Here is a 13,616-nt window from a genome sequence, read left to right as displayed (position 1 = left end):
GCCAAACTTTATGCAAGAGAAGCCTGCTCTATCCCAGCAACCATTTATCATAGAGTATCCACTTCACTGAGCCTGTGATCTTGTGATAAGGCATTAAAATGCCCTGCAAAAAACATGTTTGGGCAATCCCAGTTATGCTGTCCACAAATTCATTCAATTCTCAATCACTCTTAACAGGAAGGACAGTTTTGGTTATTCCTTATTGCCAGTCTATTCCTACAGAAACCTGAATACAATGTGGTCCCATCAGTAAAAGGGCTGTAACTCCCAACAGGGGTGGGGGGACGGGCCATGTTTATTTCAGTCTGTCCTTTCTGCACTTCTTTAACACAATCTTATCCAAACTGTCTTTCCTTGTGTGATTGGAGTTATAATCTGCAATTCTTCCTTTCACAAAAGTGTGAGGGGGGGACCATAAAATATCTTCTCCAGTGGGCATATCTGCTGTGCACTTGTTATGCATTTTAATTGGCATACTTTCTCCTACAGAACCCTGTGAATTGCAGGCTGCAGTGGTGATGGAAATATCAGTTTGAGGTCATTATGTTCCTTCCCCTTGCAAAAGAACTACAATTCCCATTATCCCTAGGTTACAGTTGGCTGAAATTTAGTATTTATCTAAATCTAGTATTTATATGCCCACTCATGGAAAAAAAATAGTGATAGATCTTGACTGCTGTTTGATCTCTTTCAAAGATGCACTCACTACCGATTGAGACTGGTATATTGCAATTGATCATCATGCTGCCCCTTTGCTGTCTCTTGTCTTGCTCTTACATACGCACATCCTTCATAGCTGAATCTTGATCAGCACAGCTGCAGAAGCTTTATCAACTGGAAGGCTTCCAATATTTTGAACTAGGATATAATCATATTTTAAAGGAAAGTGGGTCTCTAAAAGTAGTAGTAATTTTCTTCTGACCTTCCTTGACTTCCCAATTGATTGTCTCAGCTGACTTGAGTATGTTATCATGGCCCAGTATTATTCAAAACATTTACAACTCTGTTATTCACTAGACCCAGTTGGGGGAAGCTGATCAGATTCCCAGCTTTTTCATGGCATCCTTAACCAGTCTAATGGATTATAATTTCCTGTCTTTCAGTTTAACCAAAAGGCGCAACCTGTGTCCTGCTTCAAACATTTAGTCCAAGCTAATATCCGCAACAAGAAGGTCTTCAAAGAGGACGTGGAAGGAATGGAGGCCCAAGGAACCACTGATTATAAGGCTGGCTTTGAATATGCCTTTGAGCAATTGCAAAATGTAAGTCCAGGGTTTAAACTTGGGAGAGTGAAAGGCTAAGCATTAAAATGCCAGATTTCAAATAAGATGGAGGCAACGAAATATGGAGCTGGAGAAGTAAGGGCCAAATTTGATTTAAAAAGTCATATGAAGAATTTTTATAGTTCTATTTGCTGAAAGCACCAAAGTGCAGGTGTCTCCCAATCCATCTCCTGCAACTGCTATCAAGGGGGGGGGGGGGCAATGAAAAATCTCTATATTTATAATTTTGTTTCACCTTGACAAGTCTAAGCAGCAGAAGGATTGCTGGAATTTCATGTTTGTGTCTCAGATTCTCATAATATCATTACTGTGTTAGAAACTAAAAGGGATTATCCTAAGAAGCTTCTCTGTTGGTTCAGTTTTCCTTGATGAGGCACTAAATAAATATATATTGGACAACAATCTGAGAAAATTGAACTTCAAGTCTTACTCAGCCAAAAAACCCTCACTGGTGGAATTGGTTTGTTGCTGTAATACAGGGGTGTCCAAACTTGGGAACTTTAAGACTTGTGGACTTCAACTCCCAGAATTCCCCAGCATGCTGGCTGGGGAATTCTGGGAGTTGAAGTCCACAAGTCTTAAAGTTCCCAAGTTTGGACACCCCTGCTGTAATAGAATGAGGAAAGAAATCATGCATGCAGCTTTGGAACAAGAGAATAGACATGGAATAATACTCCTAGGCCACAATGAAAGAAAGAAATCCATTGCGTAACACTCAGTGTGGCCCGTTCTTTCCACACAGTCAAATATTTGATGGCAGCCACAATTCACTTCCTTTGTTTTGTCTCCCTAGGTAGATGCAACCTTCTAGTGTGCCAACTGCAGCTTTGCTCTTAAGCTTTACTATAGCTTTCATTACCATGAGAACCCAGCCTAGCACAACATTCCACAAACATTGTCTCCCTTTGCTATATTTTGCTGTTCTGCGGTTAACTTAGCATACAGATGAACACTAGCCCAGCACAACAGACATTGATTTAAAATATATATTAAAGGACCATGAAGGCTTGTGGAACCTGTCACTTAAAGCTACAATGATTTCCCCTTTTAGCTGCAAGTTCCAGGATGCCTGCATCATAGGAATCTTTTCAGAACAGAGACAGCTTACTGTATTTTAAATATTCTGCATGCAATAAAAAAAATTGCCATTTGTAAGCACAGTACATTGTAAGCACATGATATATTTGTATTCCTCTAGGTTGTCCCATATGTAGATCATCTCTCTCCCAAAGTACTCTAGAGCCGAGGGAGTTCACTGTTCCTCAGATATCCGGGTGTGAGTCCCTTGGTGTGAAATGGGGCCCAGGGAGGCAGTTGGGTTTGCTGATTGTATACTTGGCTCCTCGCTATACATCAGCGGCCCTGCCCGAGCTCCTCGAGCTGATCTCGGAGACGGCGGTTGAGATCCCCAGGCTTGTGGTTATGGGGGATTTCAACCTGCCGTCGACGGGAGCAGCGTCTGAGGTGGCTCGGGAGTTCATGGCTTCCATGACAGCCATGGGCCTGACCCAGTTAATTCAGGGCCCCACACACGAAGGTGGCCACACATTGGACCTTGTTTTTGTATCTGAGCAGTGGACAAGTGATCTGGGTATAGGGGACTTTGTTGTTACACCCCTGTCATGGTCAGATCACTCATGTCTCCGGCTGGACTTCCCTGGCGCTACCCCCCACCGCGAGGAGGCGGGACCAGATGGTCCAAGCTGGTACCGCCCCAAGCACCTGATGGAGCCGGATAGGTTCCAGATGGAGCTTGGGCCATTACCTGTAGCCCTGACCCACGCTCGGTCGGAGGACCTAGCGGCCGCCTGGAATAGGGCGGCGGCTGGGGCCTTGGACCGGGTTGCGCCTTTGCGACCTCTCCTGCGGCAGCGACCCACCCGGGCTCCTTGGTATACCGAGGAGCTGAGGGTGATGAAGCGCCATAGGAGACGTCTAGAGAGCAGGTGGAGGTCCTCACGCTCCGAATCTGATCGAACACAGGTAAGAGCCTATTTACGGACCTACCTTGTGGCATTAAGGGCGGCCAAACGTAGATATTGCGCTGCTCTTATTGCGTCCGCGGATAACCGCCCTGCCGCCCTGTTCAGGGTGACCCGCTCCCTCTTGTCACAGAGGACGCAAGGGGCACCCTTGCAGGGCAGAGCAGAGGAGTTTGGGGAATATCTGCAGGATAAAGTCGCTCAGATCCGGAGCGGATGGGCCCCCCTCAGTGGACCGGACGGGCCGCCAACAGCGAGTCTTGTGAGACCATCCTGGGAGGAGTTTGATTCTGTTGCCCCCGAGGATTTGGATAGGTTGCGTGGACGGCTGCGACCCACCACATGTTTAATGGACCCGTGTCCCTCCTGGTTGGTACTGGCATCTTGGGAGGTGACCCAAGGCTGGCTTCTGGGCCTGGTGAATGCCTCATTGGGTGAGGGATCCTTACCAGCCGCCTTGAAGGAGGCGGTGGTGAGACCCTTACTTAAGAGGCCTGCACTCGACCCAATGGAGCTAGCTAACTATCGTCCAGTCTCCAACCTTCCGTTTTTAGCGAAGGTTGTCGAGAATGTGGTGGCGCAGCAGTTTCCACAACACCTTGACGAATCCGAGTATCTAGACTCACGCCAGTCCGGCTTCCGACCCGGGCACAGCACAGAGACAGCCTTGGTCGCGTTGGTCGATGATCTCTGGAGGGCCAGAGATAGAGGTTGTTCCTCTATCCTGGTCCTATTAGACCTCTCGGCGGCTTTTGATACCATCGACCATGGTATCCTATTGCGCCGGTTGGAGGGGATAGGAGTCGGAGGTACCGTTTTGCGGTGGTTCGGCTCCTACCTCTCCGACCGGAGGCAATGTGTGTTGACAGGGGGCAGAGGTCGACCCCGAGGCCACTCACTTGTGGAGTGCCACAGGGGTCGGTCCTCTCGCCTCTCCTGTTCAACACATATGTGAAGCCGCTGGGTGAGATCATCCGTGGTTTTGGGGTTGAGTATCACCTCTACGCTGATGATACTCAGCTGTATATTTCAACCCCAAACCACCCCAACGAGGCTGTTGAAGTGATGTCCCGGTGCTTGGAAGCCGTTGGGGTCTGGATGGGGGACAACAGACTTAAACTCAACCCCTCCAAGACCGAGTGGCTGTGGCTACCGGCACCTCGGTTCAGCCAGCTGATTCCATCGCTGGCCATAGGGGGCGAACAATTGCCCCCTGTGGAACGGGCGCGCAATTTGGGCGTCCTCCTTGATGCCCGGCTGTCAATGGATGACCATGTGGCAGCCGTGGCGAGGGGGGCGTTCCACCAGGTTCGCCTGGTGCGCCAATTGCGCCCCCTACTGGACCGGGATGCCCTACGCACGGTCACTCATGCGCTGGTGACGTCCCGCCTGGATTACTGCAACGCTCTCTACATGGGGCTGCCCTTGGGACGCGCCCGGAGACTGCAGTTGGTTCAGAACGCAGCCGCGCGGGCTGTGATGGGGAGTACGAGGTACTCCCACGTAACACCTCTCCTGCGCGAGCTGCACTGGCTACCTGTGGTTTTTCGGGTGCGTTTCAAGGTGCTGATTACCATCTTTAAAGCGCTCCATGGCACGGGACCTAGTTACTTGCGGGATCGCATCCTCCCACATACATCCCTGCGGCCAATTCGCTCACACAGGGAGGGACTTCTCCTGGTGCCGTCCACTAGGCAATGCCAACGGGCGACACCAAGGAGTAGGGCCTTCTCTGTGATGGGCCCAACCCTCTGGAATGACCTCCCCCCCGACATTAGAACCACTTCTGACCTCCGCTCCTTCCGGCAAAAATTGAAGACTCACCTGTTCCGATTAGCAGGCCTGGCATAATTACAACTGTCCCTCCTGGCAAATGTATTATTATCTGGTTATCTTAGGGTTTTTTAATCTGTTGTGTCTGTTTTAGGGATTTTAAAAAATTATATTTATTTAGCTTTGTACAGTTCTTTTAATTGTATTTTAACCTCCTCCAAACTGTACATATTTAATTTTTTATTGTATTTTGTGATATTCTCTATGGACTGTACACCGCCCCGAGTCCCTTCTGGGAGAGGGGGCGGTCTAGAAGCACATAAAATAAATAAATAAAATAAATAAATAAATAAATAAATAAATAAGATAAAATACAAGATTCTTTTTTACACTTTATCAACCCTATGAGGGAGTTAGGGGATTTTTACACCTAGCAACCTTGTGAGGCACATTGGACTAAGATAATGACTGACACAGAGTCACTAAACCTGTTTATTGATTGAGAAGGGCTATTCTGCCATACTACAAGTAGCCCTCAATTAACAACCATTGAAGTTAAGAACCTCTCCTCCCCCCTCGCCCCCCCCCCCCAAAAAGTACCAGTGACCCAGTTCTGGAATTCTGATGTCCCGTGGTCATTTTCGGCTGCTGGCAACTGGCTCACATATGCAGCTACCAGTAATTGCAGCATTCCACAGTCATGTGACACAATTTTCAGCATTTCTTGCTAGTTTTTGCCACAGTTTATTTCTAGTTTCTGTCAAAAATGGTCATTTGGTATAACAGATTCTTTTCACAATCATCACATTCACTTAACAACTGCTGTAAAAAAGGTCATAAAATCTGGTGTGGTCACATGGTAACATGCTTAATGACTTCCGTGACTTATGCCTTTAATTCTGAGCTCAATTATAATTGTCAATTGAGAACTACCAGTACTACAAGCAACAATGCAAGCAGCCATTGCTTAAACACTGCTATTTCGATCATGCCACCAGCAAGAGTAGTTCATTAGCCAAAAAGACGTCTGAATTGTATCTCCTGCGTGCAAGCAAGGCACATTTAATTCCTTCCAATAATTTTTTAAAATGCAGGTCTGTATCCCATTGCCTTACATTAGCTCTGTCTTCTAATATGCTAGAACTGAAGGATATTTGCCCATCCAACAGCCTGGCATCTCTGGAACTGCCTTCATTGCAATTGTTCCCTGAAACATTCGATTCTTAAGAGGCTACATGATAAACAGAGCTGGAACCTTCATTATTCTTTTTCCTGATCATGTGAGAGGTTGAAACCAAGGATAAAGTTTCAGTGCTGGGTGCTTTCCCCTAGATAAATGAAAACTCCAGCAGCTGGTACTTAAATTTCATTGGAAACAGCTGCCTCTTCCATTTCATTATAAAGTTCGCAGGACCCATCTGAGAAGACTTGGATAAGAAGGGTTAGAATGACGTTGGACAAAATAAAGATGAATAGCTCTATTAAATGCTGAGCGGTAATAGCCATAACATAATTTCTGTCCCGACAGCAACTCCCTCTCCCTTGATCATCTGTACCACCTTCACCCCTGGAGAATAGCTAAAGAAAACAGATGTCTCTCTGCCAGTATCTTAGAGGACAGCAAGCAGGATGGGAAAGAAGTAGAACTGATAGCCTTGATATTTATTGTCTTCTGCTCTTTCCCATTACTAATATCCTGTTGTTGACATCTATCAGGAAGTGCCCTCCTAAGAACACATAAGTACACATATAAATAAATATATATTCTTTTACTACTTCCCCTTAAGATTGCAACCATACATTTCCTTTCATTGGCTTACCCAGAAGTCTGAAAAATACACCTCAATTGAACGGAGTTCTGTACAGGAAAAATATATGTGCTAATGCATGTATGTCTGTATTTCTGTAGTCAGCAACCTGTTTGAGCGTGCTTGTTCTTCTCTTTAGATAGGAAATGTATTAGTCCAAGTAAAATTGATGGGGTCTGAAATTTATACAAATGTGCAGAGTGAAAATTCTATACTGAAACCTGCATTTTTTAAAAAAAAATGTAATGATGTTTATAACTCAAACATGTATATGGGAATATGCATATTTAAGAAAAATATGCAAATAAAATTTTATTAGGAAGAAAGATACACCAAACCACATTCAGTGACAGAAAAAAATGCTTGAAGAAGCCATACTGTATATGTTAAATGCCAGTTTCCCACCAATAATTTATTTTAAATCAAGTACCCTTACAAATACAGTTATGTACTGTATATAATGTTGTATCTCTTCCAGGGAAAAAAAAACCAATGTACTTGGCTCTGTCTCCTATACTTGCTAAAATGTCTGCTTCTTATTTATAGTCCAACATCACAAGAGCCAATTGCAATAAGATGATCATGATGTTTACTGATGGAGGAGAAGACCGAGTGCAAGACGTTTTTGAGAAGTATAATGGACCCAACAAGACGGTGAGCATCTGAACTTGCCCTTGACTATATTATGTCCCCAGGTGGGCATCTGATATTGCTACAACCACTTGTATGTCTTTTCAGGTTCAAAATCAGATTGGAAAGTAGTATATCCAGATGGTCTCAAAGGGTCCTAAAGGGAAGACCTACTGGGATTCCTCTAGGAATACCAAAATATCAGCATCTAATCCTTTCCCTTCCACAATCCACATCCAAATCATGGTGTAGTTGCAGCTGTATCCTCTATAGTAATGCCATTGCGACACTACTAATTCCATTCTCAGAGACCAGAAATTGTATACTGGATTTTCAAATTGTTGCCAGCTCCAGCACTATGTTTCAGATATGTGAGCTTTTGAAATCAAGACTCTAAATAATGAATAATAGATAGAATGCAACAGAAAGTCAAGCACTTTATATAGACGCACAAATGCATTCTATCTTCACTAAATATGTAAAAATGCCATTTATATATTTACTAGAAAATGCTGAATCAGCTTATTAGACAGAAAAAGACCACACATTGCTGCATTTATTAGCTTTCAGTCAGTAAAAAGGAATCTCTTCTGCATAGCCTCTAAGTCAAAATAGACAGTTAAAGCTCTTAACTATCTGTTCTAAAAAAAAATTTTTTTAAAGAAACGTTCTGGATTTCACCTGTGGTTTAACAGAGCTGATTGGGCAAGTCCCCATAAGGGACATAATGAATCAGGATGGTTTTATTCTTCTACCATAACAATCACATGTTGTTACATTTCAGATTCAACAAACATGTTTAAGCTCATAAATTCAGTTCTCCCTGGGGGGCTAGAAAAAGGGATTCAGTAAAATCTATTCAGTAAAATCTACAAAATCTATTTTTGTTTTCTGCCAGAAAGTTTTATCCAATTGAAAGGGTATGCAAAGTAAAAATAATAATAAAGACCAAATGAAGGATAGAAAGAGATGTGCCAAAGCAAAATGTGATATGGCCAATATATTAAAAAGATTCAGGCAAAGCATAAAACGAGACCTGGCGATGGTGAAGACCAGGAAAGTTAAAATAAAGAGACAGAGAAGCTAATTCTGGCTGCACAAAATCAGGTCTTAAGAACAAATGCATACAACGCCAGAATAGAGAAGACAGCAACAGGCAGGAAATGCTGTCTCTGCAATGAATCTGAAGAAACAGTGGACCACCTGGTTAGCTGTTGCAAGAAGATCACACAGACTTACAATACAATACAATACAATAGTAAAGTTGGAAGGACCTTGGAGGTCTTCTAGTCCAACCCCCTGCCTAGGCAGGAAACCCTATACCGTTTCAGACAAATGGCTATCCAACATCATCTTAAAGACTTCCAGTGTTGGGGCATTCACAACTTCTGGAGGCAAGCTGTTCCATTGATTAATTGTTCTAACTGTCAGGAAATTTCTCCTCAGTTCTAAGTTGCTTCTCTCCTTGATTAGTTTCCACCCATTGCCTCCCACTTCCTACAAACAACGGCATGACAAAGTAGCAACAATGGTCCATTGGAAGATCTGCAAGAAATACTATTTGTCTGGAAGCCAGAATTGAACTGAAATAGAAAAAGTACTAGAAAATGAAGACGCTAAAGTGCTCTGGGCCTTTAGAATTAAAACAGACACCACCTGCCTCATAAAACTCCAGAATTAACAAATGTCAATAAGACAGGCAAAAAAAAGTCAGGAAAGTGGACATGGCAGTAGAGAAGAGAAAGAACAGGAGAAAAATAAAAAAATACAAGGATCTGCAAACAGAAATAGAATGTGACAAAAGAAAGCAAACATAGTATCGGTAGTAATGGGCACCTTGGGTGCAATCCCAAAACATCTGGAGCACCGCTTGAACAGCATCAGCATTGACAAAATCACCATCAATTATTGCAAAATGCAGATTTACTTGGGATAGCTTACATCCTGTGATGATACCTTTAATACCGTCTAACACCAACAACTCCCTATCTCAAGTCCTTGGGAGGGATTCGATAGACAAATAAAAATGCCAAATCCAATCTAAACCTCTGGCTGACTGTGCGATCAGCCATAATCCAACAACCACTTGTGAACACTTTCCTCTCCTCATTCCTTGCCATTATTTGTCGTGTTCTGAATGTTCTTCGTTTGCCTCTCGTGGGTCAATTTTACAACAAAGAAAATGACTGCAGTGGCTAAATTAAATACTCTTGTTCTGAATGCCCCATATGCACATTTGATTATTATTATTATTTTTTGCTGTAGAAAATACAGGTAAGGTCAAAACTGGCCTGTCTTGTTCGACTGCCTATACAATGATCATCTTTTTCAGTGAAAATTTCTGTGTGAGTCAGTAACAACGGCAATATAATCAAATCCTTGAATATAGGATATATTCCTATAGAAATACCAAATAATTGCAGACCCAGCTGTCTGATTTGCTTCGATTCAGTCATGGGGACAGACGGGAGCAGCTAACTCAGGTTTTATCCGCCTCATTTGATGCCAGCTATTTAGACAGTTGATCTTCTTACCTGTCTGCTCCTGCACTGAGCCACTGCCCCTTTAATGGGGCGTCTAACATACCGGTACTGGTTTTATTGCTTGCGCTGACCTTGAAGTCCCAGAAGAAAAAGTGGACAGAACTTCCTTTGAAAGTTTGTAGATCCTGTTTCTACAAGAAAAGGAATGTATTTTGTTAATATGTTGGATTTTTGAGATACCCCATCAAAGTCTGTATTTGAAATGTTAACCTGTTAATGGAAGTTCAAATTAAATGGCTTAGACTCAAAGTCACATAACTTTTTTTTTACTCTTCATGTTCACTCTTCTTTCTTCCCTCTTCATACAAAGAAATAAAGGAGAGGGTTATGTTATGTTTTTGGCGAGGATGCACTTAGCATGAGTAATAGAAAACTTGTAAGTATCCAAATGTTACTGATTACAAATAGCAACAGTCCCCAATCACTTCTGTGCCAGGAGGAAGGAAGGAAGGAAGGAAGGAAGGAAGGAAGGAAGGAAGGAAGGAAGGAAGGAAGGAAGGAAGGAAGGAAGGAACAAAGGAAGGAAATTAAGAAAGAAAGAAAGAAGGAAGGAAGGAAGGAAGGAAGGAAGGAAGGAAGAAGGAAGGAAGGAAGGAGGAAGAAAGAAAGAAAGAAAGAAAGAAAGAAAGAAAGAAAGAAAGAAAGAAAGAAAGAGAAAGAGACAGCCAGAAAGAAAGCAAACCTCACTTTTCTAACTTATTTTATATAAGTCTTATTAATGTAACTAACACCTAGTGCAGGGGTGTCCAAACTTGGGAACTTTAAGACTTGTGGACTTCAACTCCCAGAATTCCCCTGGCTGGGGAATTCTGGGAGTTGAAGTCCACAAGTCTTAAAGTTCCCAAGTTTGGACACCCCTGACCTAGTGGGCATTAGAAGCAGGACAGTTGTCATGATTCCTACAAAATTCATCCTCCGTTTTTCAATATCTAAATTTAATTTCAGTACATGTATACAGCTGAGTATGGAAATTGACAGTGAAAACCTGTGGATTTAAAAGGTGAAAGTGAGGATTAATTTAACATCCCCTGAAATGTTTTAGAGAGGGCAAGAAAAGAACTCCAGTATTATAATAGGTCCAAAGTAGAACCCAGTTCAGCTTGCCTAATTGATTGGGAGTGTGAGATGGCTCCGGGAAAAGGGTTCAATTTATAGAATTCAAATTCTGCAAGGTGAAGATGATAGAAGTTGTAATCCAATGTGATTAGAAAGGCCTCTCGTTTGAAAATCTGAATTTCAGGGATTCCCTCCAGACACTACTGTATCCATTATTCCCAGTAAGTAAAGAGAGGAAGCACAGGAGACTTTTCTTTAACCTCTGCAATTTCTGGAAGAGATGTGTAACGATTGGATAAAGAGAAAAAATAGATTTATTCATACAGTATACTTAAATATTGTGGATGGTAAATATAAACAAATATAACAGCATAAAATATTCCCCAGGCAAATAACTATAAAATCATAATAAACATAACAATAGGGAATAAAAACAAAAGTAAAAAGAATAAGAGCAATTGTGGATGCTACTCAGTCTAATTATTGCAGCATTGATAATGTAAAGTTGTATAGAGTCTCAGTGGTACAGTGGTTACAGTGCAGTACTGCAGGCTGCTGCAATTTGGCAGTTCAAATCCCATTAGGTTCAAGGTTGACTTAACCTACCATTCTTCCAAGGAGGTAAAATGAGGACCCAAATTGTTGGGGCCAATATGCTGACTCTGTAAACCGCTTAGAAAGGGCTATAAAGCACTGTAAAGTGGTATATACAATATATCACAGAAATGAGTACACCCACTCACATTTTGTAAATATTTAAGTATATCTTTTCATGTGACAACGCTGAAGAAATGACACTTGGCTACAATGCAAAGTAGTGAGTATACAGCTTGTATAACAGTGTAAATGTGCCGTCCCCTCAAAATAACACTACACACTGCCATTAATGTCTAAACTGCTGGAAACAAAAGTGATGATGTCCAAATGGGGCCCAAGTAACCGTTTTCCCTCCCTGGTGTTATGTGACTTGTTCATGTTACAAGGTCTCAGGTGTGTAGGGGAAGCAGGTATGTTAAATTGGGTGTTGTCGCTCTCACTCTCTCATACTGGTCACTGGAAGTTCAACATGGCACCTCATGGCAATGAACTCTCTGAGGATGGCCTAGGCTATAAGAAGATTGCCAAGACCCTGAAACTGAGCTGCAGCACAGTGGCCAAGACCATACAGTGGTTTAACAGGACAGGTTCCACTCAGAACAGGCCTTGCCATGGTCGACCAAAGAAGTTGCTCAGCGTCATATTTAGAGGTTGGCTTTGGGAAATAGACGTATGAGTGCTACCAGCATTGCTGCACAGATTGAAGGGATGGAAGGTCAGCCTGTCAATGTTCAGACCATATGCCGCATGCTGCATCAAATTGGTCTGCAGGGCTATCATCCCAGAAGGAAGCCAAAGCACCTGAGGTTAGAACAAGAAGCAATGGGTGGAAATTAATCAAGGAGAGAAGCAACTTAGAACTAAGGAGAAATTTTCTGACAATTAATCCATGGAACAGCTTGCCTCCAAAAGTTGTAAATTGCTCCAACACTGGAAGTTTTAAAAAAGAGATTAAATAACCATTTGTTTGAAATGGTATAGGGTTTCCTGCCTAAGCAGAGGGTTGGACTAGAAGACCTCCAAGGTCCCTTCCAACTCTGTTATTCTATTCTATATCATCAGGATCATCCTCTCCCTTAAAGATGCATTCTCCACTACCAAAGACCACCCATATATCCTTTCCTGGGAAATCTTTCTAACCTGCATGGATCTAACCCAGAGAGGCTGACTTCATGATTCTGAGAATTCATGTACCATCACAACGAGGAGCTTTGATGAATGCTATAGGCAGGATATTGGAAAAGGCTCTATGTTTTACCATTCTTATTGCCATGAGTTAGGTCTTATCGGGGACTCCTGTCAATACTTAAGGCGTTTCCATGACTACTATCAACTTGAGAAGTGGGGGGGAAATGCCATGCATACTTTTGGCCAGAGTAAAAGTCTCATATTTCTGTACTGGGATGTGAATGCGCATGTCAAGAACCCTGCCATAACGACCTGTTGGAGAATGTGATTGATGACCTCAGCCAGAGGGGAGGGGGCACAGGGGTAAAGGTCAGACGCCATTAAGTGTGATTTAGTTTCAGCTACACAGAAGTCCGTGCCAAGATGTTAGTCCTAATAAACGAATGGTTTTACTTTGAATTTTGTCTCGGGGCTCGTAAATTAATTAGGGCAACTCTTGGAACCTTCAGAACTCCAATACATTCTCAGATTCATTCCTTGCTGACCTCCAGCAGCTCTCTCAGCATGGAATGGAACAACTCAGTGCAGCCAAATCACCACAGCCAGCTCACTGTGGGACAACACACCACAGGACAATTCAACAAATACATTAATTAAGTTACATTAATTTCCATGGAACCATGGCCAATAATAATAAAAGAAAGTCAATCCAGAAATACAAGAGTTACTTGTATAATTTCAACAAAAATGTTAACACCAATAATTAAAATAACTGAATGAAAATATTTATACAGCATTGAATTGTCCTGCAGTGAG

The 13,616-nt window shown here is 42.7% G+C and overlaps 1 protein-coding gene across 2 annotated transcripts in view; it reads left to right on the top strand.

Moving 5' to 3' along the window:
* CACNA2D2 (calcium voltage-gated channel auxiliary subunit alpha2delta 2) overlaps positions 1 to 13,616 on the top strand; it is a 677,428-nt gene that overhangs the window by 555,321 nt on the left and 108,491 nt on the right. For both annotated transcript variants that reach the window (XM_081936759.1, XM_081936758.1), the window contains exons 11-12: positions 1,104 to 1,262; positions 7,393 to 7,500. In XM_081936759.1, the coding sequence (XP_081792885.1) occupies positions 1,104 to 1,262; positions 7,393 to 7,500 (267 nt within the window). The remainder of the gene's footprint in view (positions 1 to 1,103; positions 1,263 to 7,392; positions 7,501 to 13,616) is intronic.

Source organism: Natrix helvetica (genome assembly GCF_964273705.1).
Source record: "Natrix helvetica genome assembly, chromosome: 1".
Lineage (NCBI taxonomy): Eukaryota > Metazoa > Chordata > Lepidosauria > Squamata > Natricidae > Natrix > Natrix helvetica.
This window is presented reverse-complemented; position numbering and strand designations above follow the sequence as displayed.